At 57.7% G+C, this 23,268-nt stretch overlaps 2 protein-coding genes and 1 long non-coding RNA gene across 6 annotated transcripts in view; 2 read left to right on the top strand and 1 right to left on the bottom strand.

Annotated features, from left to right (window-relative positions):
* SOX13 (SRY-box transcription factor 13) overlaps positions 1–1,980 on the top strand; it is a 47,868-nt gene extending 45,888 nt beyond the window's left edge. For all 3 annotated transcript variants that reach the window (XM_040462261.1, XM_040462262.1, XM_040462260.1), the window contains one exon: positions 148–1,980. In XM_040462261.1, the coding sequence (XP_040318195.1) occupies positions 148–424 (277 nt within the window). In that variant the 3' untranslated portion in view covers positions 425–1,980. The remainder of the gene's footprint in view (positions 1–147) is intronic.
* Positions 987–23,248, bottom strand: ETNK2 (ethanolamine kinase 2). Of its 2 annotated transcripts, XR_005786642.1 has the most exons (9): positions 22,801–23,248; positions 20,885–21,144; positions 17,532–17,654; positions 12,670–12,812; positions 11,767–11,850; positions 9,036–9,181; positions 7,521–7,594; positions 5,769–5,946; positions 987–3,899 (listed from the first exon to the last, which is right to left on the bottom strand). XR_005786642.1 is itself a non-coding variant. In XM_040462263.1 (8 exons), the coding sequence occupies exons 1-8, from the start codon at positions 23,056–23,058 to the stop codon at positions 5,874–5,876; spliced, it is 1,161 nt and encodes a 386-aa protein (XP_040318197.1). In that variant the 5' UTR covers positions 23,059–23,248; the 3' UTR covers positions 4,747–5,873. The 2 variants fall into 2 exon arrangements, 1 of the variants encoding a protein (XP_040318197.1); XM_040462263.1 differs by lacking the exon at positions 987–3,899 and having other exon boundaries at positions 4,747–5,946.
* On the top strand, positions 7,828–14,542 carry LOC121021674 (uncharacterized). Its single transcript, XR_005786643.1, has 2 exons — positions 7,828–8,403; positions 13,948–14,542. It is a non-coding gene; the product is annotated as an uncharacterized LOC121021674 (long non-coding RNA).
* Positions 23,249–23,268: the final 20 nt, after the last annotated feature.

Here is a 23,268-nt window from a genome sequence, read left to right on the forward strand (position 1 = left end):
AGCAAGCCAGGTGGCTGTGTGCGTGTCTCAGAGCCGTAAGGGTCTTGGCGGGGGGAGGGCATACCCTGAAGCAGGCTGGAGGGGAGCTGGATCGGGGGCGCAAAGTGGGGGTCCATCTGCCCGCGTGCTGCTTCTCTGCCCCCGCAGCCCCCAGGCCGGCCAGCTGCAGATGAGCTCCTCCGATGTCCTGTACCCTCGGGTGGCAGGCGTGCCCCTGGCTCAACCCCTGGTGGAGCACTATGTGCCCCGGAGCCTGGACCCCAACATGCCCGTCATCGTCAACACTTGCAGCCTCAGGGAGGAGGGTGAGGCCGCGGAAGACAGGCACTCGGTGGCTGACGGCGAGATGTACCGGTACAGCGAGGACGAGGACTCGGAGGGCGAGGAGAAGAGCGACGGGGAGCTGGTGGTGCTTACAGACTGATCCCGGCCCCAAGCCGATGGGCACAGCCAGCCGGCCTGGACTACGTTGGTACTTGGACGTGCCCGGGAGACGGGCACAGCTGTGCACGTGTAGATAGCCTCCTGGGGGGAGATGCCCCACCACCTCCCCTGTGGCCGCACCCGAGGAGCTGCTGGCCGAGGTGGGCAGGACCTGTAGAGTGGCGACGGGCCGAGCGCCGTGGCCCTTGGGGCTCGTGGCCAGCGGACACTGTGTGACCCTCCCTTCCCCAGGGGTATGGCAGCTCCAGACCTGTCCCCCTGGGGCCACGTGCTTGGTTTCCATTCTTGTCCTGGCTGGACCAGCCCCTGTAGGACCAACCCCCTCCCTCCCCCGGCCCCCCCCCCCCCCCCCCCCCCCCCCCCCCCTCGCCACCAGATCGCTCCTCTATCATAGGATCACTTTGTGCAGAAAGGTCTGGCTGTCCCTCGCTGTCTTTATATCTCCTGCCCAGCCTGTTGTGCCTCTGGCTGCTGGAAGTGTGTGTGCGCGTGTGTATATGTAGGTGTGTGCACATGCTCGTGTGTGTATTTCCATCCGCTCATTCATTGCACAAGGTATTTATTGAGTGCCTGCTGTGTGCCAGGCACCGTTGCTGAGTTCCTGTGGGTGTCTCTCTCGATGCCACCTCTTGCTTCTCTGGGGGCCTCTTCCTGTGCTTCATTGTCCCCAAATTGCTACCTCTTTGTCAGTCTGGGTGTCTCAGGTTCTGTGTGTCCTTGTGTTCCTGTCCTTGTTTCTCTGCAGGGCTGTTCTTCTATCTCTGTCCCTTTCTTGGCCTCGGCCTCTGCCCCTTTTGACATCGCTGGTCAGCCTGGGTTTCCGTAAGGCCCCTGGTCAGCCCCTGGGCCCACCAGCCGCCCTGACCTCTCCTGACCGTCCCTTCACTCCCTCCCCGACTCTGCCCTAGGGTTGGTTCCCACAGAGCCATTTTTAGCTCCGAGCAATGTGGGAATGTGTTCAGCCTTCAAGGGCCTCTGTCTTGGTGCCCCAGTCCCTGGTCCCAACCTGAGTGCCAGGAGTTGGGGACAGGAGGATTGATGGAGAGTAGGGCTCCCCCCCGTGGCAGCTGGTGAGTAGGGACTGGGAGGGGGGCTCCTCCTCCTTGGAAGGGGTCAGCGAGGGGAAGACTGCCTCTCCACCAGCCTTCTCCTCTCCCCTACTAACACTGGGGACCTCGCCTCAGCTCCTCCTGCTCACTTGGGACAGGTCATTTCCCTAAGAAAATCACATCCCGCTGGCACCTGACTCCAAAGATCTAGAACAGCCCTTGGATCAGGGTGGGAAGGGAACCCCCAATCCCACAGGGGCAGATGTGGATTCTGGGCCTGCCCCCCATCTTCTCCCTGCCCCCCCTTCCCTCCAGCCCAACTTCTCTCCAGGCTGTTTCTTTTTTTATGACTGTAAACATAGATAGTGCTTTATTTTGTTAATAATAAGATAATGATGAGTAACTTAACCAGCACATTTCTCCTGTTTACACTTGGGGGATTTTTTTTTGTTTTCTGTTGGCATAATAAAGACAGACCATTTCAGAATCTGGCCCTTGTGCGGGGGAGGGAGGGAGGCTGGCCCAGGTCCAGAATTTCTACATGTGCCGCCAGCCCAGCCACCACTGCCCCCTTGTGGCGACACTGGGGAGCTTCGGGCCTGGGACCTGGGAGGCCAGGGAAGACCAGACCAAGCCTCTGGAGTGACTGCCACCACCCACAGAGCCTGCACTGCGAAGACACTGCCCCTGCCTCAAGGAGGTAAGCCAGACCCTCCACAGATTGCCCACCCAGATCCTAAAAAAGGCAGTAGCGAGAGCACTGTAGGGAGTCAGGGAAACTTGGGTTCTCTCTAGAAGTAGCCACGTGGCCTTGGCAGAGGGTCCAGTGTCCCCTCTGGGCTTCATCATGCTCATCTGAAGACACCGAGGCTAAGCTTTACCCACAATTCTTGTCCCCTTGTGGAGAAGGAGCCCTTTGAAAATCTCATGAAAGCTGTGGGCCCTCATCCTGGGCTCGGGCCATCCACATGAGCCTTCTCCCATGTAGGAGGCCCCCAGGATACTGATTAATGAAGCAAGGGAGCTAGTGGTGTGCTTCAGGGCTCTGCGACCTCAGGTTTTGAAGGAGGATTTCAAACATGTATCTAAGAGGACAGTCCATTGGACTTCAAAGGGCTGATAACCAACTTTCAAAGTGCATACTGATAATGATTGATAGGGTCAAAAATTAATCCCCTTAAGGTGGAATGGAGCAGCAAAGCTGAAGGGCAATTCCAATGGAAGTTAGATTTGGGTTGGATTAAGAAAGGTTGTGTGTTCACAACCAGGGAGGTGGTAGAAGTTAGATGTGGTTGATTCCGTCAAGGAATGAAGTCCTGGCCTTTTGATCTAGGGAGGGTCCTGGCTACTGGCCTTTGCTGGTTTTTCCCAGCCTACCTTCCCGGAGCTTTGGGTCTCCTCTCCTTGTCCTCACAACCCCCTGTCCTCTCCAGCCTCGCTGGCCACCCAGGGAAGGACACAGATGGTCCTCCGGAAGAGGAGCGTGGCTGACTGTGGCGCCTGCCCTCTAGCGGTCAGGGGGGAGAATTGCTCATCTTAACTTCCTCTGTCCTGGCCTCCCACCCTCTGGTCCACACCACCCCGCATACTGTGTTCCCAACCAAATCAGGGCAGTCCGTCAGGACACTCCCAGCCTGGCTCACCCTCACACCCTGCCTGCCAGTCCTGAGTTCGTCTCCCTTCCCTCTTCCCAAGTCCTCTGTGGCCTTAGGGGAGACTGAGGCCAATACTGTCCTCCTCCTACTATAGGATCCTTTATCCTGCCCTCCTTTCCAGCTGCTGGATTCACATGCCCCACATCCTCTTAGGATGGACAGAGCCCTCCACGAAGACCTCTGGTTGGAGCCCTGTCTCCCCGAGAGGCACCACAGGGTCAGGTAGGCCGGGAATAGAAGATGTTGGTCAGGACCAGGGAGGCTGGGGCGTGAGCCTCTGCTCTGTCTCCTACAAAGGCCGAGGGTCCGACCTCCTGCTAGACCCTAAGGAAGGTCTGAGGGAGTGGAGCCCTGCCCTCCCCCCGGAGTTGCCACAGCCTGGCCCTTGGAACCAGGGGGCAGGGGTGCTGGTTAGTCTGGGGTGGCAGTGAAAGGACAGGACTCCAGGCTTTGAGGGGGAGGGGTGTCCTGAGCTCCCCCCTCCCCCCACCTGCCCACTCCCCTGGAGAACTGGAGCAATGAGGATGTTTTCTCCAAGGCAGTGAGATGGTACCTGCCAGCTTTAAGTCCTTTGGTGCAGCTGGTGGCCAGGGCTGTAGGGGCACAGGATGGTACCTGGGGGGCCCTGTCCCAGCCAGCTCCTGCTCACCACTGTAAACCGTCTCCAACGCTGTGACATCAAGGCCCCAGGAGGCTGGGAACGAAGCTGCCTTCACAGTGGTTATTTCTGCCCTCAGCTCCAGAGGTGGCTCTGAGAGGAACAAGGAGGGTGGGCACTGCCATTTAGTTCACGAGAAGGCCCCGTGCATGAGCACCTGACCCCGCGGTACCCCTCAGGGGCCCTACCTGCCCAGCCCTGGCACGGTCCCCAGGCCGGGGCACATCCTTCCCCGCGTCCTCCGTGTCTACCCTTCCTGGGCTTGGGACGGCTGTGCCTGGGGGCCCCGGCCATACTGGATCACCGTGACCTTGAAGGCCCCAGCTGCTGGGGCCAGCTCCGCTCCAGCGGTTGCCATGACATCCGGTACTTCTGTCGGCAAAAACCAAACAGCCAGAGTCTACCTGGCAGGCGGCCACTGCTGTTGCCACTCTTAAGGGCACTGGGTACCTTCTGGGGGGCCGCGGAAGGAGTGCAGCCATAGCAACCTGGGCTGCTCAGAGGGGGCAGCCCCGCTCACCTCGGAGCTTCTCTCCCGCCCCTCAGGCCTTGTGAGAAAGCGACACCTCGGGTCCAGAAATCATCCTTGCGGGCTAGCCAGCAGGACAGCACCCTTCCCCCTCAAGAGCTAGGAGCCAGCGGTGGCCCGGGAGGGAGTCTCGAGTGCTCCCCCTTCAGGGTCTCACTGCTTCACCCCCTGCCGGGAAGCCACAGCCTAGCTCCCCGGTAGCAGCACCCTCCTGGGGTCAACTTCTAGCCAGACGGTCAAAGGCAGAAGAGCAGGGAAACCAGCAGGCCAGGCCTCGGCGAGCCAGGCGCACGGAGACCGGGGTGGAAAGACCATGAAGAAGCAGGTTGCAGCACCCCCCGACCCCCACTGCAGGAGAACTAGTCATACCCTATACATCAGATCCTCACCATAGGCACTCAGACACCAGAGTGGTCCAGAAATGGCCATTTTAATGCAGAAAACCATGAGAATTTACAAATGAGTCACTTTTTGGGCCAGAGCCAGGAGGCCGTGAGGGCAGAAAGGAGGTGGCGGCCGTTGAGAAGCTGGGGCCATGAGCTCAGCACCTTCACGACCCCTCCGACCCAGGCCCTCGTGTGCCCGGGCGAGCCCTGGAGGTCCCCCGGCCCCTGCCCCTTAGCGCCCACTAATTTCCTAGTGGGAAGACCTTGGGTCAACTTTAGGACAGAAGGTAGACAAATCTTGGAAATGAGGGCCTGGAGGGCACAAGGCAGGAGTCTGCTGGCTGCTGTTGGCCACCCCACCCGTTGCTACACCCCCTGGGGCCAAGCACGGAGCAAAGCCGGGCTGTGGAGCCCCAGGACATCACCCCTCCCTTGCCTTCCCTCCTGGTGGGTGGCAGAGGGACCGAACACAAGCAACGGAGCAAAAAGGGTGAGGGAGGGGAGCACGGGTCCTGGGGCTGAGGTCTGGGAAGGGGCTGTTTGACTGGATCTGGCTTGGAGAAAGGGAGGGATCTCAGATGAGGTCGCTTGGGGGGGAGCCGTCAAACCCAGTTCTAGACCATCCCCCCAAGCTATGTCCATCCATCTGTCAGAGATGGCATGATGCTGGTTTGGGTTCAGCACCTCCCACGTGGGGCATGCAGGGGGAGATGGGCTGGAGGCTCAGGGCACTGGAGGTAGAAAGGAGCCCTCCCACCTTCCCCTTTCCCCTAAGCCAGGAAGGTCAAAGACACATCTAAGGCAGCCCAGATTCCAGCATGGCCCGAGGCCGTGAATACTGGGCTTCCCAAGGGGTGGTTGTGGTCCAGGCCCCCCGCCGACTACAGGCACTTCCCCCCAATCCCCCCACCCCACCACCCCCCAATCTGGCAAGGTGAAGGGGACCCCCCCCAGAGCCGGGGCGTCTCAGCCCCTCCCAACAAAAGAATGTGGTCTCCAGCAGCTTCCACTGGGGGCAGGGGCGGAGCCTTTGCCCTGGACACCCACCTGTCCCCTCTCCCACCTTGTCCGAGGGCGCGGACCCCAGGGCAGAAGTGAACCCTGGAGCACAGGTCCTGCCAGGCATGGGTAGGGGAGAGATGGGGAAGCTGGTCACTTTGGCATCTCCAAGGCTGACACCTGGGGCTTCACCTTGAAGTACTGGTGGAATCGGATCACTGCGTACCTGCCAGGAGACCAGAGGGAGCCTGGAGTGAGAAGAAAAGCCACTGGGCCCCACTGGGGGCGCTCACACCACAAGGAAGTCTCACCAGCTCAACCCCAGGGCAGACGGATGTTTCTTTTTTTTTTTTTTTTTTTTACTTCAACTATTTTATTTTTCTTCTTAGACTGGAGCCGCTCTTCCCCAATTTTTTTTTAAGAGTTCAGCAGTGTTAAGTACATGTATGTTGTTATGCAACAGATCTCTGGGACTTTCTCGTTTTGCAAAACTGAAACGCTGTACCCATGAAGCAGCAACTTCCCATATCCCCCTCCTCCCAGCCCCTGGCAACCACCCCTCCGCTCCGTTTCCTTTTTAAATTTCAAGCAAACTCCGCCGCACAGGTGGGGCTCGAACACACAACGCTGAGATCAAGAGTCACAGGCTCTAGTGACTGAGCGCCCCCTAAGTTATTAATTATTAAATAACGAATTTAGTTATTTCATGAAAGTGGAATCCTACGGTATCGATCTTTTGGGGACTGGCTTGTTTCACTTAGTACCATGTCCTCAAAGGTCATACGTTGTAGCACGTGACATGATTTCCTGTCTTTAAAAGGCTGAGCAATATTCCATCGTCGGTGCGTACCACATTTTGTTTATCTACTCAGCCATCCACGGCTGCCTCCTGGCTGTTGTGAATAATGCTATCAACATGGGCGTGCAGGTATCTCTTTGACACCCTGCTTTCCATCCTGGCCACGTACCCAGCGGTGAGAACGCTGGATTGCACAGGAACTCTATTTTTAACGTTTTAAGGAAGCACAGCATGGTTTTCCCCAGCAGCTGCACGGTTTTACGTTCCCCCCCCAGAAGGGCCCGAGGGTTCCAATTGTCTGCGTTCCCACCAACACTGGTTTTCTGTTTGATAGCAGCTGTCCTGACGGGCGTGAGGTGACAGCTCACGGTGGCTGTGCTTTGCATTTCTCTAATTGTTGTGAACGCTGTGAAGCCAGGTGGGGGGAGGAAAGGGCAAGAAGACTGGACCAGAATGGAGGACAGAAAGGACTCCCGGTCCTTAGGGACATCTGTACCTTACACGGTGGAGCCAGCGGTCAAGATCCAAGTATGGTTTCAGTACAGACCCTAATACATCACGGAAGGAGGTCCGACAGCCCACACAGTAAGCGCTAAGCCCTGAGTGACCTCACTGAGCCACCTCCACTCTCTGGCACTCTGTCCCCGCCGTTACGGAATGGACAGTTCCATTCAGCAGCAGGCCCCGTGGCTACGAGCGCTGGCAGGAGAGCAGGGGCAGTAGAAGAGGTCGTAGGATGTAGTAGGAAAAGCAGTCTCCCACCAGGCACGAGGGGAGGGTTCGAGACCTTCCACTTTCTCAGAGTGGTCCTCTCGGCTCATGTGTTTCCCCTAGAGTGGTGACCTCACCGGCTACGGGCTGGCTGGAATGGGAGCAAGTTAGCAGACCAGAGGACGGGACTTTGGATGCTCTCTCTGGCCTGTTCTCTGCCCCCACGCCCTCGGCTCAAGCTTTTCCTTTCCCCCCACTCTCTGCCGCCCCAACTTGGCCCCTGCACTCACCTGAGGAAATCAAAGTCGATGGTGGAGAACTGGTTCTGGATGAGGGCCCAGAGTGCCCAGAAGAAGTGAGACGCCTGGAAACAGACCAGAGTCAGTCAGCAGGGCAATCACCCACTGCTGTAACGGACCCCACGCAGCTAGAGGAAAGTCACTCTGGGAGACACGGAAGTAGGCTGCTGGCGGAGACACGACGGGGTCTCCCCAGCACAGGTCAGGGGAAAATCTTGGAGGTCAGGTCACCGGACAGCGTTTGGGGGCTTCGCACCCTTGGGAAAAAGGTGGAGTCGATTCTACTGCCCCAGGAAGGGGTCGGCAGGGTGGTGCTTCCAGGGCCCTCGCTTGTCCCCCAGCCTGGACAACGCCATCCCTGGCTTCTCCCCTGCCCGGGGGAGTCTCCTGGGGTCTTCAAGGCCAAGGTATCCAGGATGAAATGAACCCCTGCACCAGATCACAGGCCCAGTCCCGTGATCCTCAGGAAAGACCCCCTTAACTGTCCTTCACCCCCTTCCCTCTTCTGTCAGGAGGTGGGTTGGGTTGGAAAAGGAGTGATGTGTGAGCAAGAAGTCCTGTGTCTGGGCTTTGACTAAGCATTCAGCTGCTCTCCCCAGGGCCAGAAGCACCCTCGGGGCCAGGCCACAGCAGTGACATTACTATCCCAGGCCAGGGCCCCCTACCCCCACCCCATGTCCTCTGGGGTTGGCTATATAGCCCCTCCCTCCGCTTTGCAGGGCCTTCCGTGGGTACAGACCAATTACCAAGTACAAATGATTACTAAAAAATGGTAGCAAGAGAAAGGCATAAGTGGAAGAGTTCAGAGGAAGAACCTGATGGAGAATCAGTTTTGTGCCAACGAGGGAAACCAGGAGGCAATCCAAAATGACAGGTAAGATTCTACTGAAGCTCCACTGAGGTATTAGGAAACCCGGAGCAGTGGGCTTGTCTTCTTGCTTATGCAATGGCTGGCATTACTAAGCCTAGCTGGCAATCCCCTGGACACACGACACGGAGACCTGGTACCCTGGATAAATGCCACTCAACATCAGCTCAGTACCGTGTGAGCAGGAAGAGCCTGACGGGAGAGGCTTACACAGAGTTCTGAGTCAGCAGAGGTAGTTAACAAGGAGGATGAGAACCGACATTCCTTATCTTCTCCAAAGGCAAAGAAAAAAAAAAAAAAAACAAACCACAAGCATTTAACTGCAGCATGAAAGGCTAGAGAGAACTACTTCTCCAAAAGAGAGAACTGCTGAAATAGGAAGCTGGGATCTTTCTTGGAAGTCTTTCCTTAGGAAGAAGAGAAAGACCTGATGGGGTAGGGAAAAGCAGGGGACAGGACATCTCGGTAAGATGGGGATGCCCAAGAGGGCGTCTAGGTGGGGTTCGGGATCATATGCTGGGGCCCCAGGACCTCACACCTAACCCCGGGCTCTGCTTCCTCCGCCACAGGCTGTGACCGGGTGGGAACCGCGGGTGGGCCCCTCCCTCCCCTGCCCTCTTCCGGGCTCAGGCACTCACCAGGGCAAACTTGTTGACTTGCACATAGAGCCTCTCCACCTCCCTGGGGGTCACGGCCATCCCCTTTTGAGCCTGTAGGTAGTAGCTCAGCCACTGCAGCTGGGTGTCCCGCCCAGGGTACCGGCAGTAATCGACCTCATTCACACCTGATGGGGAAGGGGCCAGGCTGTTGCTGGGGGATGGGCCCACCTGGGGGGGTCCTCCAGCTCAGATGTTCCCTGCTCCCCTCAGCACCTCCATGTGCTTTGCCCCGAGGGGCTGTGCCCAGGAAGACAGCCTCTCGACCACCGAACTTGGCTAATGTGTGCAGATTTCCGTGGGCTGGAGGAAAGCACAGAGACACCGTCTTGGGTGGGCCGGGGAACCCCCCCCCCCATCCCCACCCCCACCCAAGACAGCATCACTGTACCCGGTGCCCTTTACAGAACTAGGGCCCACAGGAGGTGCTCGGTCACAGCACCGCGTCTGCATCCTCATCTTCGGTCTGTTGCTAACTAACCTTGCACGAGACCTCCCCTCCCACTGGCCTAGGCCCCTTCCTTTTGGGCGTCTCAGATGCTGCTTCCTACACCAGTGCTGAGCTGGCCACCTAAAAACATCACCTAGAGAGCTTGGTAGAAACAGATTCCCAGGCATCTCTACCCACCCACCCCTCCCCCCCTCCAATTCTCCAGAGGATTCGGAAATGCATCCGGACTTGGAACCAGATGGCTTCGATTCCTTCCGGTCCTGCCCTTCCTTGAGTCCTCAAGCTGCCAGCCCGATCCGCACCAGCCATATCCTGGGCACGGTGGCAGAGGCCTTGGCTTCAGAGCTGGGACAGAAAGTGGCGGTTCGTTTAAGACAGGACCAGGACGCGGCTGCCTTCCCCATGGTCTCTTCCTCCCTCTCCTTTCCTTGTCTTTCCCAAGCTTCCCTCCTATTCCTGGAGAAAACAAGTCTCTGGGGCCCCGAGAGTATGGCTGGAAAAGAAGCTCCTTGCACGGTTGTAGAAACTAAGGCCCAGAGAGAAGAAACCTGCGCCGGGTCACAGAGCCAGTTAGAGGTGAATTCAGGGTTGCAACTCTTCTCTCCTACTTTCAGTACTGGGTCTCCCTGCTCCCAAGAGCCCAGGAGCTCCCCGCCTGGCTCCCAGTCTCCTTCCCCGCCCTCCTCCTTCCCCCATGCTAGGATCTGCCTCTTTCGTTCTCAACTTGGGAGCAGGATGCAATCTGTCCCTTTGGAGAAATTCCAGCTGGACTTTGCTCTGTATGGTGGGTGAGGAGGGCTTAAAATGCTTAAGAGATCGCCCTTCTGGAAAGGCCAGTGGGTCTGGCAGCCGAACACTCACAGGCCCAGGGCCCTGCCGGTGCCAGCCTCTGCTCTGTGCCACACCCCACAGCGTAGCTGCTCTGCCCAGCTGAGGCCCCCTGGTCCCTTGGGTTCCCAGATGCAGCTGGTGGCCACCCCAGGGAGTCACAGCCTCAGGTGCAATCAGAGCTTGACAGACCTGGTCACCTGAGGTTATGGAAGGGACACGGTGGGCCAGGATTGGGCCCGGGAGTGGCTGAGGCTGGGCCAGGTGGCAGCTTTACAGCTGGCCTGGGTGTGCCTCACCTGTCCTAAGCCACAGGGGCTGAGCACACCATGCATCCCACACTGTCAGCCTGGTGATGTCCCTCCAGCCCCAGGGCCCAAGCTCCATCCACGAGTTGCCTCTTTAGCCCCAAACTGTTTAACAATTAAGCCCTCAAGCTGGCTAAACCTACCCCGCTCCCTTTACACAAATGATGCGATTGTACACACTGTGCCTTTACTGAACAATCGGCCACCCCTACAAAACACCCCCTGCCCCCGTCCTCCATTCCTGCGCCGGTCTCCCCTCGCCGCCGGAAGGCCTCCCTGCCTGACATCAGCAGCCGATGCCAATGTGATGCTTAGTATGTGCTACACTCGTGTGTGTATCTCACACTGATGCTACAAAGTAGGCACTAATAATAGCTCCACCTTACAGAGGCACAGAGAAGGTAAGTAACCTGCCCAAGGACCACACAGCGGGCAAGCAACAAAGCTAGGATTTGAACTTGGACAGTCAAGTGGCAGAGTGTATACTTTTAACTAGTTCCACCTAGATTATTCTCATCAGGCCACTAGCTTATTCTGCTCCTTATCCACAAGCGGGATCCTTATTCACAATTGTGCAACAGGAAGCTTGGGCAGGGAGGCAAGCAGAGACTATGGTTGTCCTGTGCTGGCCCAGCTGGCACGGGCTGTGTCTGCCCAGAGGAAGGAGTTATTTTTGTGGGTTTTTTTTAAGATTAAAAAAAAATTTTTAAGTAATCCTCTACACCCGATGTGGGGCTCAAACTCACAACCCCGAAATCCAGAGCCACGCGCTCCACTGACTGAGCCAGCAACGTGCCCCGGGGTTTTTTTCTAACTCACACGCCAAGCCGAGTATCCTCAGGGATCCCACAGAGGGCACATTTTCCTGATTTGTACCAAACTGCCATATGGGCTGGCAGGGGTCTGCTCTGTGTATGTGGGTCCGGCCCCCACCATGAGATCTGGAGCTCCCTCCAGGCAGGCTGTGCCTCCCCCAGACGAGTTGTGAGATTTGGGAGGACGGGCTGTTAAGCCTCCACCCAGCAAGTACACAACCCCCCCTTCTCATGCTCACCCTGGACCTGGCCTTCCTTCATAAGGAAGGCAACTTGGACAAAGACCAAATGGTAATTAATACCCTTCTTACCTGCAAACTCATTGAAATGGTTGCCAATGTCAAAAGCTTGGTAGTTGTAGCCGGCGTATTCATAGTCAATGAACCGTACATGGCCTACAAGGTAGAAGAGAGGCAATAAAAGTTGGTCCCAGGAGACAGGGAAACAGGGCCAGGGCACGTTTCCACGGGCCTCTGGAATGCACCCACTGACTCTCGCTGGCCTCTGCAGCAACCCGGCCTAACACACCCTCCTCGGCGGTAATCTTCTAAGCTGTTTCTTTGTCCATCTGCCCTCCCCCTACCTCTGGCTGTCCCTCTCACACAGGGGGACCCTCACGCTCTGCTCATCTAAAGGCATCTGTCCTCAGCATGGCTAAGGGCCAGAAATAAAGGTAAGTACTTCCTAGGGGTGGAGCTCTCATTAGGAACACAGGACAGTTCTGGCTCCATGAAGGTTTGGGCCATCCAAGAGGTCCTTGGAACCCCAAAATGTGGTCAGAAGGAATAGTTCAGGTGTCCTAACACTGAGGACCTCTGCAAACCAGGATTTTGAGTTCTTTTTTGGCAGAGGTTTCTAAGAGGAAATTTGTTTTCCTTTTTTTTTTAATATTTATTTTTGAGGGAGAAAGAGCACACGTGGGGGAGGGGGAGGGAGAGGCGGGGACAGAGGATCCCAAGTGGGCTCTTCGCTAACAGCAGAGAGCCCGATGCGGGGCTCACACCCACGAACCACAAGACAATGACCTGAGCCGAAGTCAGATGCTTAACCGACAGAGCCATCCAGGCGCCCCCTTTTCTTAGATCACCCTAAGATCTAAACTAGAAGGTCTCCTTTTGCTTGTCCAAGTGCCAGTCTGAGGAACAGAACCTCGAAGGCAGCTGCTCGATCAGCCTGAGCCCTGCTGCTGTCCAAACAGACCCAGAGAACTGTACCTTTGGTGCTGTCATAGATGATGTTCTTGCAGAGCAGGTCATTGTGACAAAACACCACAGGGGAATCCAACTGGGACAGGTGCTCCTTCAGCCAGGCCAGCTCCCGTTCCAACACCTCCACCTTGGGGACATCTGCAGAAAGGCTGGGCAGTGGTAAGAAAGGTGGCCGGTGAGGGGAGGGCTGATAGGAGACAGGTAGGTACTTGGCCTCAAGAGCCCTGAGCTCTGGCCTTATCACTACCATTTACCGCAGAGGGGCCCTGGACAAATGGCTCACCCTTCAGACCCTCACTTTTGTCATCTGTAAAATGGCACTAGGGCTTCCTGATCTCCTGACTTCCTGTAGTTACCCTAAGAAGCTTATTAAAACATGGGCGTAAGAACATCTCGCAAAGCATAGAAGTGCCTGAGCCTGCTACTTTGTGGAAGGGATAGGAAGGTAAGGAGGGAGGCAGAGAGAGAGGACAGGAGGGGAGAATGAGCGTCCGCATTCAATGATTCCAGACTAAGGGCAGAGGGGAGAGCCGCAAACAGGCCTGTCTTAGCTACAAGATTCCTAGAGGAAGGTGTAGCTCCCTAAAACTAGACGGTCTGTGGAGGCGTCGCAGGGCCCTGTGGAGGGGCTGGCCCACTGGCATTCGAGGAGGCAGAGGTATGCCCTGGTATGTCCCCCTCCCTCTCCAGCGGCTGGTGTCACAGGGGGAAAGGACCAGAGAGCTCATAAAGCCTAGCTACTCAGCTCAGAGAGAGACCACTCAGGCCCACTTAAGAAAGCAAACGAACTGCGTCTTGGGCTCACTCCTATAAGACCAAGGGAACATGAGGGCCTTTCAACCCAGCACTCGCTCTGTAGCTCCCCAGTGACTCGTCCCTTCCGCCTGGAAGTACGAGCGTGCGCTTCCTCGACCCAGGCCAGACTGTGCATTCGTGGGCAACTTGAGGGCGGGAACAGAGATGATGGAGGTCACCCCTCCTCTGTGCCCTGCCCCGACCCGCAGCACATGACGCACCACTGCGGAAGGAAACACGCGTGGAGAAGTGAACGAATGGGTCGATCAGGGCTGGTAACAGAGGCCATGCCCTCACTGGTGAGGGCGCACCGTGCTGGGATGCTCTGAACTTTGGTCCCCAGGAAGCACACAGGTCTGTGCACACTGAAAAACCAAATAGTTAGCACAGCCCTTGAAACCCCAGAACCACCAGTGGGTGGAAGAGAGGAGGCTGGGGTTTTATCTCCTGTTCTATCTCCATGTATCTCCTGTTTGCTTTCTTATCCAGAGCGGCCAGAGTATGTGCAGGAGGAGGAGAATGGGATACGTCCTCCTGATCCTCCCAAAGGAGGCCCCGTCCCTCCCTCACCCGGTCCAGAGGCTGAAACATGGCAAAGAGCGTTTAGCAGGCATCCCCCCGTCCCCATGGAGAAGGACAAATGGCAGGCTTCAAGAAGGTCAAAACTAAAGAGGATCTTAGGCCTCTAGGCCAACTCTATGGGGAAACTGAGGCTCATGGAAAGACAGAGGCTCTCCAGCTCCCAGAAGTCTCTTGCACAGCTGAACCCTCTTCCTCCTCACCTAAGAGAGGCAATCCCCAGCCTGTCCATGGATCCAAAGTCAAGTCGAACCTCCTAACCGTGAGGGCCTCGGTGCCCCTGTCAGAGGCTCTGCAAAGGCCCGGCAAAGGCCAGAAGAAACTGTTAATGGGGGGTGATCTGGGGGAGGCCTTCCTTTCTCCTCACTGGAGTTTATCTGTGTTGACTGGTCTGCATAAGATGCGTTTCAATCTTGGCTCTCCTTAAGAAGATACCTTTTAAGATTTTTTTTCCCTTGGTCCAAGACCATCTAAAGATAAGAATTAGGAGGCTTTCTTTGGTTTGGCCAGGTCTCAGCCTGAAAAACATCTTTGACATCTAAGATACCTGCTGCCCAGGCTCTGACCTCTGCCTGACCCCCACCTTACCCACCCCAAGGCCACGCAGATGGTTACTGTGGGAACAATCCAGGCCTCCTATCTCCCTGGGCAGCCTCCCTTGGCCACCCCGCTTCCCTCCCCTGAGAACTTGAAACTCCCCCAGCTTTGCTACCTTCAGCCCGGACACCACTAGACTCTTTCAAGGCTGTGTGGTTGGCAGAACAGTAACGACCAGCGCATCACAGAAACCATCACACCTCGGGCAGACTGTCCCCTAGAGGCAGCAGGAGGGGGACGCAGGGGCTGCAGGGCCCCCAGGGAAGCCTGGGGGTTCCTCCTGATGAAAAAACTGCTCCCTGCCAAGTGTCCTCAGCTTTCAGGATCCAGTGGGGGGGGAAACGTACCCACAGTAGGCTATATGCTGGAGCTTCCTGGCCCATCACCTTTGCCCTGATAGCACTCAGCCCATCCAAATCTCCTCCTGATGCCCCCAAAGCAATGATTGCCGCCCCCATTGTCCCAGCCACCCCAGACACCTCTATGCCCAACCAAATACCAAGGCTATCAAATCTATTCCAAGTCTCTGACTCACCCCCCATTTTCCATCCCCCCCCTCCCCCCCCCCCATGAAGCTGCCCCAGGGCAACGTTCCTAAAAATGTGGTTCCTTGATCCCCCGCCTCAGAATCACCCGAGGAACCTGGCAAAGGCAGAATTCTAGGGTCTAACGCAAGACCTCCCAGTCAATCACCAAGGTCAGCCAGGGCCGGGAACCTACGTTTAGCAAGCGCCCAGGGGAATGCTATGCTCAAACGTGGGGAGCCCTAGTTCCAGATCTTGCCCATTCAATTTCAACACCCCCCGAGCTGGCCGCCCCCCTCAAGTCCCTATCCCCGCTTCCCCAAATCCCACCTGATGCTGTCCTTTACAACGCAGGAGGGCTTTCTTCCTAAGCCACAGTCGTGGTCCCTGGCTCAATGACTTACCGCTGCTAAATGAAATCCTGGCTCCTGAACCTGGCATGGAAGGGCCCTTCCAGTCTAGCTCCAACCCACCTCTACAGCCCCACCTCCCGTAGCCCTTCCCCATCCCTCCTGAAGGCCTGCTCCAACCACCCTCAGCCACTCGTCACCCATGAGCCAAGCATATTTCTCCATCTCCTCCAGCCCGAGTGGCCTCCCTTCCCAGCTCTGCCCGCTACCTCTGCCGAGAAAACTTGCCCTGGTTCTCCCACCCCCGCACGCATTATACACCCGGCCTTCTTTGGTAGCTATGCACAGGCAGGTCCTATGTACCCTTGCTCCTTCCTAAGGTTCCTAAGCTCCTTGAGGGCAGGGCCAATATCACAGCCATGGTTTTCGTTGTTTTAAAATCCCAGTCAACGTTTGGGAAATGCAGGACTAAACCTGGGTTATTACCCTGTGACTGGAGCTCAAGAGCTCTGTCTTGTCCAGGTCACTGCTCAGTACTACCCGTGTGGGATAGGTCAGGCAGTTTAGGGCAGGCACCATGCCCAAAAGAGGCTCTGAGAAGTTAAATAACTTGATTTGCCCGAGGTCAAAGGTACGACAAGAGCAAAGGTAGTTGGTCAGTTCTTCTCCAGGGACCACCCTGCTCCCAACAAGGTCACCCCTGAAGGTTACACGGTGACAGTACAGTCAAAGGAAGCTGAGGTGGCAAGGGTCATGCCCGAGCACCCAACTGGACTCTAGCCCTTGAGCTGCCACTGACCTTGGACAAGCCCCGTCCCCTTCTCCAGACCTCAGTTTTTCCATCTGTCAGATGAAAGTGGTGGGTTACGTGACCAGAGGGTCCTGTTGACTTAGACACCCCAGGATACTGCTCTCCATGTGCTGTTTCAGTCCTAAGGGGGTAGGCGACTCTTGTCCCAGAGATAACATTTGGCATAGAAGGTCTGAACGTGGGCCATCCTGAACAAATAGTCCTAAAGCAGTGCTTGATAATCATTAAATGGGAGGATCCAGATAAAATCATGCGTGTGTGTGTGTGTGTGACACATGATCGGGATCGAGTTAATTATTGTCCTGTCATCTTAGGGGAGGGAAGGAGATACCTTCCCCCCAAACCTCTTCTGTACCCTACTCCCATGAACCTCTGGAACAAGGGTGATGTTCAACCCAGCAGGGAACATGGAGGGATCAGAGACTCACTACTGCCTTTTCCTGGAGGGGGCAGGGGAGACACTCTTCTCTCCAACTCCCCATGCCTACTCCAGCACTCGAGGGTATGTTGGGGAGCCAGGTACCTGGAGGCTAAAAGGACTCCCAAGTTGCTGGCCAGAGAGCCTCCCTTGCTGTCTGGGAACCCTGTCTTAGCTGGGGAAAGGCAATGTTGGGGATGAGTGGAGCACCCCTTCCTTGGAAAGAGCAGGGAGGACACTACAAGCTGTCAGTTTGAATAAGGTGGGAAGCAGGGTCCCCAGAGGCACATGGGGACAAGAGGCATCCAGGCAAGTAGCAGGAGTCTTGATGTCCCAAGGGCTTGTCAACTGATGAGCTGAGTTCTTCTGACTGATCATGAACTCAGCCTCACCCCGTTCTCAGAGGCTGGGATCTCCCTACTGGTTGCTCAGAAGTCTGCTTAGGTAGAAAGGGCCCTGGGCTGGGAAACAGAACCCTGCCTGGGATGAGCCTGACACTGGGTAAAGCTCTGAGCCTCAGTTTCCTTTTAAGTAAAGGGGAAGACAGTCCCGAACCCCGGTCTCTACCGCAACCCGAAGACTCAAGGAGAAATGAACACTTAGGTGTAAAGCTGGGGATCTGAGTTCCTGAGATCCGGTCAGTCGGCTCAGCTCTGCTTGGAGACAGACAGAGCAGTCAGGACTGAAGCCCCTCAACCTCCTGGTGGGGTCAGATGGAGCCTAAAGAACGGAGGCGGGATTGCATTAAGGCGGCAGAGACAGAAGCAGCCTCGAACCCTCCCAGCTCTTTGTACCTGGGGTTGATCTCGTTCTTCACGAGGGTGAAATAATTGTGCATCTTGTGCCAGAGGGTGGGCTTGGGCAGGCTGCCGTTGGCGTGGATGGTGTGAATCTTTGCCATTTCTAAGGCGATTAGCCTGCAGCAGAAAACAGGAGGGGTACAGTATCAGCATGGGGCAAGCCCATCCCAGCTCAGCCCCTCCTGACCAGAAGGGGGCCTCCAGGGTCCATGGTGGGGCTAGCCAGAGGGCCGAGTACGGAACTATCACAGATCTTTTAGGGGCTTTTGCTCCCGCAGAAGGCAAGTCTGGGCAGAAGGCATGAAAAGGAGATAAGGCCTTTGGCCCGGCAGCACCCTTTCCAGAACCAGAGCTGGGGCTGCCTCAGGGAGCAGGAAGACAAAACAGTGGGCCGTTGGCCACAGGTCAATGACCCTGCCCACCCCCCCCCCCCCAGGGTCACGTACCCACAGCAACCCCTGGGGACATAGGGGTCACCTGGGGATGGGGGGACTGGCCCTCCTCCCTCCTTGGACTCTGATCCATGCCCTGGTGGGGGGGGAGGTGAATGCAGGGCACCGAGGGATCAGGGGGTGGTGATGCCAGGCAGGGAAGAAATGGCTGCCTCTTATCAGCCTGGCCAAGGTGGGGAGGGGAGCAGGCCGGCCCAGGGCAGCCCCTTCCTCTGCGGCAGGGAGTTGATGCTGGCGGCCGGGTGCCAAGGACGCAAAACAAACCAGCGTTCTATTTTCAAGTTCTCCTGTGGACATTATCCAAGGTCCCGGGAAAGAAGGAGGGGGCGGTGGGGAGGGCTGCTGGGAGAGGGTGGGGGTGGATGCAAGACTGACCGGTCAGAGAGGGAGGGCCTTGATAAGGACCCCAGCGTCTGAGGCCCTGCATCCCAGCTGGGCTCCCCCAGTCCTCTGCCAGCTCTCCCTTCTGGAGCCCCACCCCCCACCCGGCTGCCAAGCCTCCAACATTCAAGCTTCCTTCGCCTCTGCCTGTTGCTCGAATAATAATCACTGGGAAAGACAACAAAGGCATTGGCTGTTTGAAACCTTGTTACTGAGCTATTCCAGGGGCACCCCTCCCCTTGCCAGGTCCTGGGAAGGGGCAGGCCATCACCCAACAGGATAACAGGGCAGCCTAGGGGCTCCTCCGGAAGCCCCCAAGGCTCCCACCTCCTAAAGGGTGGAGGGGGCAGGGGGCGTGGCAGCCACCGGGTGGGTGAGAGATGAAGGCTGTGCTTTCAGAGGCTAGAGGCCCTGGGGCAGGAGGGAGCCGGCCAGGGTTTAGGCAAGGCAGGGAAACAGACCTGAGACCCTAGCCTTCCCTTCCCAAAGGAAGATTCCGACTAGAGCCTGAACAGAGCCTTTCCTTGAATATCAATAGGGCTGTTGTCTGGAGAAGCAAGGAGAGTAACCTCAACACTCAGCATTTTTATGCTGCAAAGCCCCAGCAGGCAGAGGTTAGGAGGTGGGGGTTCAGGAGAACATGGGGAAGTGGCTCCCAAAGGCCTTTCCCTCTTTGCCTCTTCCTCAGATACCCACCTTCACTCTAGAAAGACTGGAAAATCATCAAGGAAGAGCCTACCTCCTACACCTATCCCAATTTCTGGCTCTCTCCCAAATGTAAGATTGTCACCGAACCTAAATCCACCTTCAATCTTCCCTACAGTGATCTTTGTCTCCATGAGAGAATGAGTCACGGCACCAGACTCACAGAGGTGGCCCGAGACTGGGAGTGATCTGGTGAGGACACAAGACTGAAGGAGAGCTGGGAGGATAGGGTGGGAGAAGCCAGGCCAGGATTCCCCAGGCCCTCACCCTGCTCTGACCTCCTATCTTCAGGCTGGGTGCTCAGCCGGAGCCTGAGAAGACCACTGTGCAGGTCTGTATGTCCCCCTACCTACAGACAGACAGACACGTACACATATAGATAAAACATACACCGGGATGTACGGGGCGCCTGGGTGGCGTAGTCGGTTAAGCGTCCGACTTCAGCCAGCTCACGATCTCACGGTCCGGGAGTTCGAGCCCCGCGTCAGGCTCTGGGCTGATGGCTCGGAGCCCGGAGCCTGGAGCCTGTTTCCGATTCTGTGTCTCCCTCTCTCTCTGCCCCTCCCCCGTTCATGCTCTGTCTCTCTCTGTCCCAAAAATAAATAAAACACGTTGAAAAAAAATTTTTTTAAACATACACCGGGATGTAAATAGCCCAGGGCCTGACCAGCCCCAGAGGCAGTGAGCACTGGAGGGGAAGGCATCTCAGAGTCCCTTCTAAGTCCCTTGAGGGCCTGCCAGGGGTTCTCCGCAAATAGGGCCAGGTGCGCTTACTTGGGGTTAACTGGGTAACAAGGTGAGGAAGCCAAGAAACTTCTTGGTCTGGTCCCTAGGTGGGTTTTTATGGTTTCCCCCTTGGTATTTGGAAGGCTCCTTCCCTTTGGGTGGGACGGGACTAATCTCAGAGATCCCAGGCAGACCTCTGTGATGTGCTGCTGTCCCCAGTATCAGGAGTCAACCTCACCCTGCCTGGGACCTTGCCGTAGTCTGAGCACTCTGCACGCGGGTGTGGCACAGGGGGGAGGATGCCCCCCTGTGAGGCACAGGGATGCCTCACATCCCTGCCCAGAATGGTTAGAGGGGAGAAAAGGCACTATGGGCTCCTCCTTGGTTCTCTCCCCTTCCAGACCCTACAGAGGCATCCACGGGCCTTGAAGGTTAAGTCCATTTCCTGGGTCCTGCACATCCAGGCATTTAATGGGAGAGGCTCCCAGGGGGTCAAGGGTTCTTGTGAGCCTCTGTAAGGAAACCTCGGCAGCTTCCCAAACCTGCGTTCCCGCTCTGTCAGGGAACCCGGTAGAAGCTCAGACGAGGGGAGGGATGGTGTCTCTCTGGGCTGCTAAACCAGGCTCACCCTGGATACGGCCCATTCTCCTAGCATGCCTGAGCCCCTGGCAGGAGGGGAGGGGCAGGAAACCCTGGGCGCTCTGGGGATTTGGCTCAGATTTCATTTCCAAGGCTCCAAGATGTTTCCAGGTCAGACACGGGGTGGGCAGAGAGCTGAGGCATGAGGTCAGGAAGCAGAGCCCTGCTGCGCTTAGGGAACCAGGTCCTTTGGTCCCAGGTTCACCAAATTCTCACTTGCCGCCCCCAAGAAGCAGTCACCCGCGAAAATCCATGCAAAGCTACCGCCCCTCTCTGCAGAGCAATGCACAAAAACGCGCACACATTTTGCAGTTTCAGGAAGTTCACGGACCTTATGACTCAATCACGGACTCCCCTCCACACCAAGGAAGCTGGCCAAGGATTTCAAAGCCCAAGGCGCGAGGAATAGTAGAAATGAAGGGTACGCGGGGGCAACCTTCTCACCTGAAGAGCCGAGGCTCCCGGATGTGCTCGGGCCCCAGGGCCATGCCCCGCATGTACTCGTAGCACAGCCCGTTCTGGAAGGTGCAGTAGAGTTTGGGGGCGCAGCCATGTGCTCGCAGCAGCTGGAAGTTCCTGACCTCATTCTCCCGGTCCACCAGCAGCTCCGTCCGCTCCCCGTACACCCGGACCAGCACACAGTCCCCCATGTCCTCCTCCACGTAGCAGGCCACCAGCTTGTTGGTGATGCCATCGGTGAAGCGCTAGCAGGGGGAGAGGGGAGCGCAAGGGTGCATGAGGCAGGGTCTCTGCGCTTGCCCCAAGGCTCCCCAGCCCAGGTGCTCATTTGAATGATGTGAATGCCGAGCACAGCTGCACAGAAGCCCCCATCCTTCAGCCCTCTCACTTAAGCAAGAGCTCAGCATTGTTCCTTCTGTTCCTGATGCTTTACTCTGTCCTCGGTGCTTGGGGTACACTTAAGAGTTCGAGCACAAAACCAAAAAAGAAAACCCAGGCCGCCTCACTTCTCCTGGGTCTGCCTCTAGTGGATGGGATTTGGCAGTGGAGGAACTCCCACACTCCTTGGTGGGTAGAAGCCCCCTCCCCCTATTTACTCCCCCATCCCTGAAAGAAACCTCTGTGGACCAGAATGTGGCCAGGGAGGGTCGGGAGCTGCCCGGGATGAGTACATTCCGACCCGGCTGCCTCTCTGCCAGGCGGAGGGCTGTCTGCTGCTCTCACCCCATCCAGCAGCGGAGGCACGGGAGGTACTGAAGTTGGCACCCACACCCACCCCAGGGCTTTGGTGGTCAGAGCTCCTTGGGGCCTCTGAGCTCCAAACCAGGAGAGACGGTAGGCCGTGGGCTGGGGAGAACAGACTCTCGGGGTAGGGTGACAAGAAGGAATGAACCATGGAATTTATGGGGCTTTAGAGGACACGTGAACCAATTCTAGGTGGGGAAAGTGAGGCGTAGGGAGAAGAGGGACTGGCTGGTAGCCTGTACCTGGTGGCTGGTGGGTCTTACAACCCAAGTGGGCCTTTTATTTTGAAAATGCTACCCACCCATCCCTTCCCCCAAGAGGTGTCAGCCTCTGCAGCTGGTCTGGGATCCTGGCCTTTCCCCATCCGGAAGACCTGCCCCTCCAGCACTTGCTGCAGGTGCCCCGCTCAGGACGCCTTCCTCCCTCCACAGGCGGCTCCCAGAGGGCCTGAGGGAGGGTGGGCAGGTGAAGACTCTTCAGAGGATGCAGATCAGCTGGGGAGTCTGCCTGAGGCTCCTCAGTGGGAGGCTCTGCCCACATCTGTGTCCCTGAGAATGTGCCCAGCTGGGGGTGGGGAGGCGCCCTGTGTGGGGGTGCTGAGCCGGAGCCTGGGGCGCTGGGGGCTCCGGGCTAGCCGGATTCTGCACGGTGGCTCCAGGGACCGGCAGGAACCGCTCAGAACCTGGAGACTTTGCTCCCACCGCCGGGTGGAGAAGGGGCAGGGATGTGTGTTTGTGTGGGGTGGGGGTGTGGGGGGATGTGGGGGGGGTGTCCCTTAAAAGTTCCTGCCTCAGGTTTCAGTGCCGGCCGCGCGCGCTCCTCTGGGCAGCGAGGGGCACCCGCGCGCGGCGACAGGGGGTGGGGCCCTCGCGCGCAGCACGCTGACGGTGGGCAGGTGGACCTCCGGCAGCCCGCGAGCCCCGGGAGGAGGGGTGGGGGGGGTGTGTGTGTGTGTGCGTGGGGACCGCGGGAGGTGGGAGCCTGGCTCTGCTTAGGGACCAGAACAGACGGAGCAAAATACATGCCCGGACCACCATCGCAACCCTGCCCTGCGCAGCAGCCGCGCGCCCCTGGAAGCGCCACCCGGAAGGATGCACGGACAGACGTCCACGCATCCCCGACAGGGCCCCAGCCCGGCCCCGCGCCCGCTCGGCTACCTTAGTCCGAACTTGCTCGGGCTTCCAATGTGGCCGCAGCTCCTGGATGAGGCGCAGGGCGCCCGGGAGGATGTCGTCCTGGTCCACGGATATGCCGAAGCAAGGGACGGCGGCGGCCCTCGGGGCGCCCGGCGGCTCCCGGCAGCCCGCGCCGGCCGCCGCCTTCTCCTCCATGCCCCATGAGCACTGCGGGCACGGCGCCTGCCGCCTCAGGTAAAAGGGCGAGCACGGCAGAGGAGCCGAAGGGGGCACAGCCATTCCCAGCAGCCCCACCCCCTCGGAGCCGCCGCGCGAGCGCTAGCCCCTGCGGGGGGGCCCGGCGCGGCGGTGGGAGTGGTAGAGGAGGGGCCAAGGGAAGTCCATGACTCAGGAGCCCGCTGCCCGCTCGGATCTGCGCCCGAAGCCGACCCGGGAACGCCGGGGCCCGCCGCGATTGTGACATCATCACGGGCGGCGGGCCGCGCGGGG

The sequence above is a fragment of the Herpailurus yagouaroundi genome, unplaced genomic scaffold (assembly GCF_014898765.1).
Source record: "Herpailurus yagouaroundi ecotype Mexico unplaced genomic scaffold, PumYag 308, whole genome shotgun sequence".
Taxonomy (NCBI): Eukaryota; Metazoa; Chordata; class Mammalia; order Carnivora; family Felidae; genus Herpailurus; species Herpailurus yagouaroundi.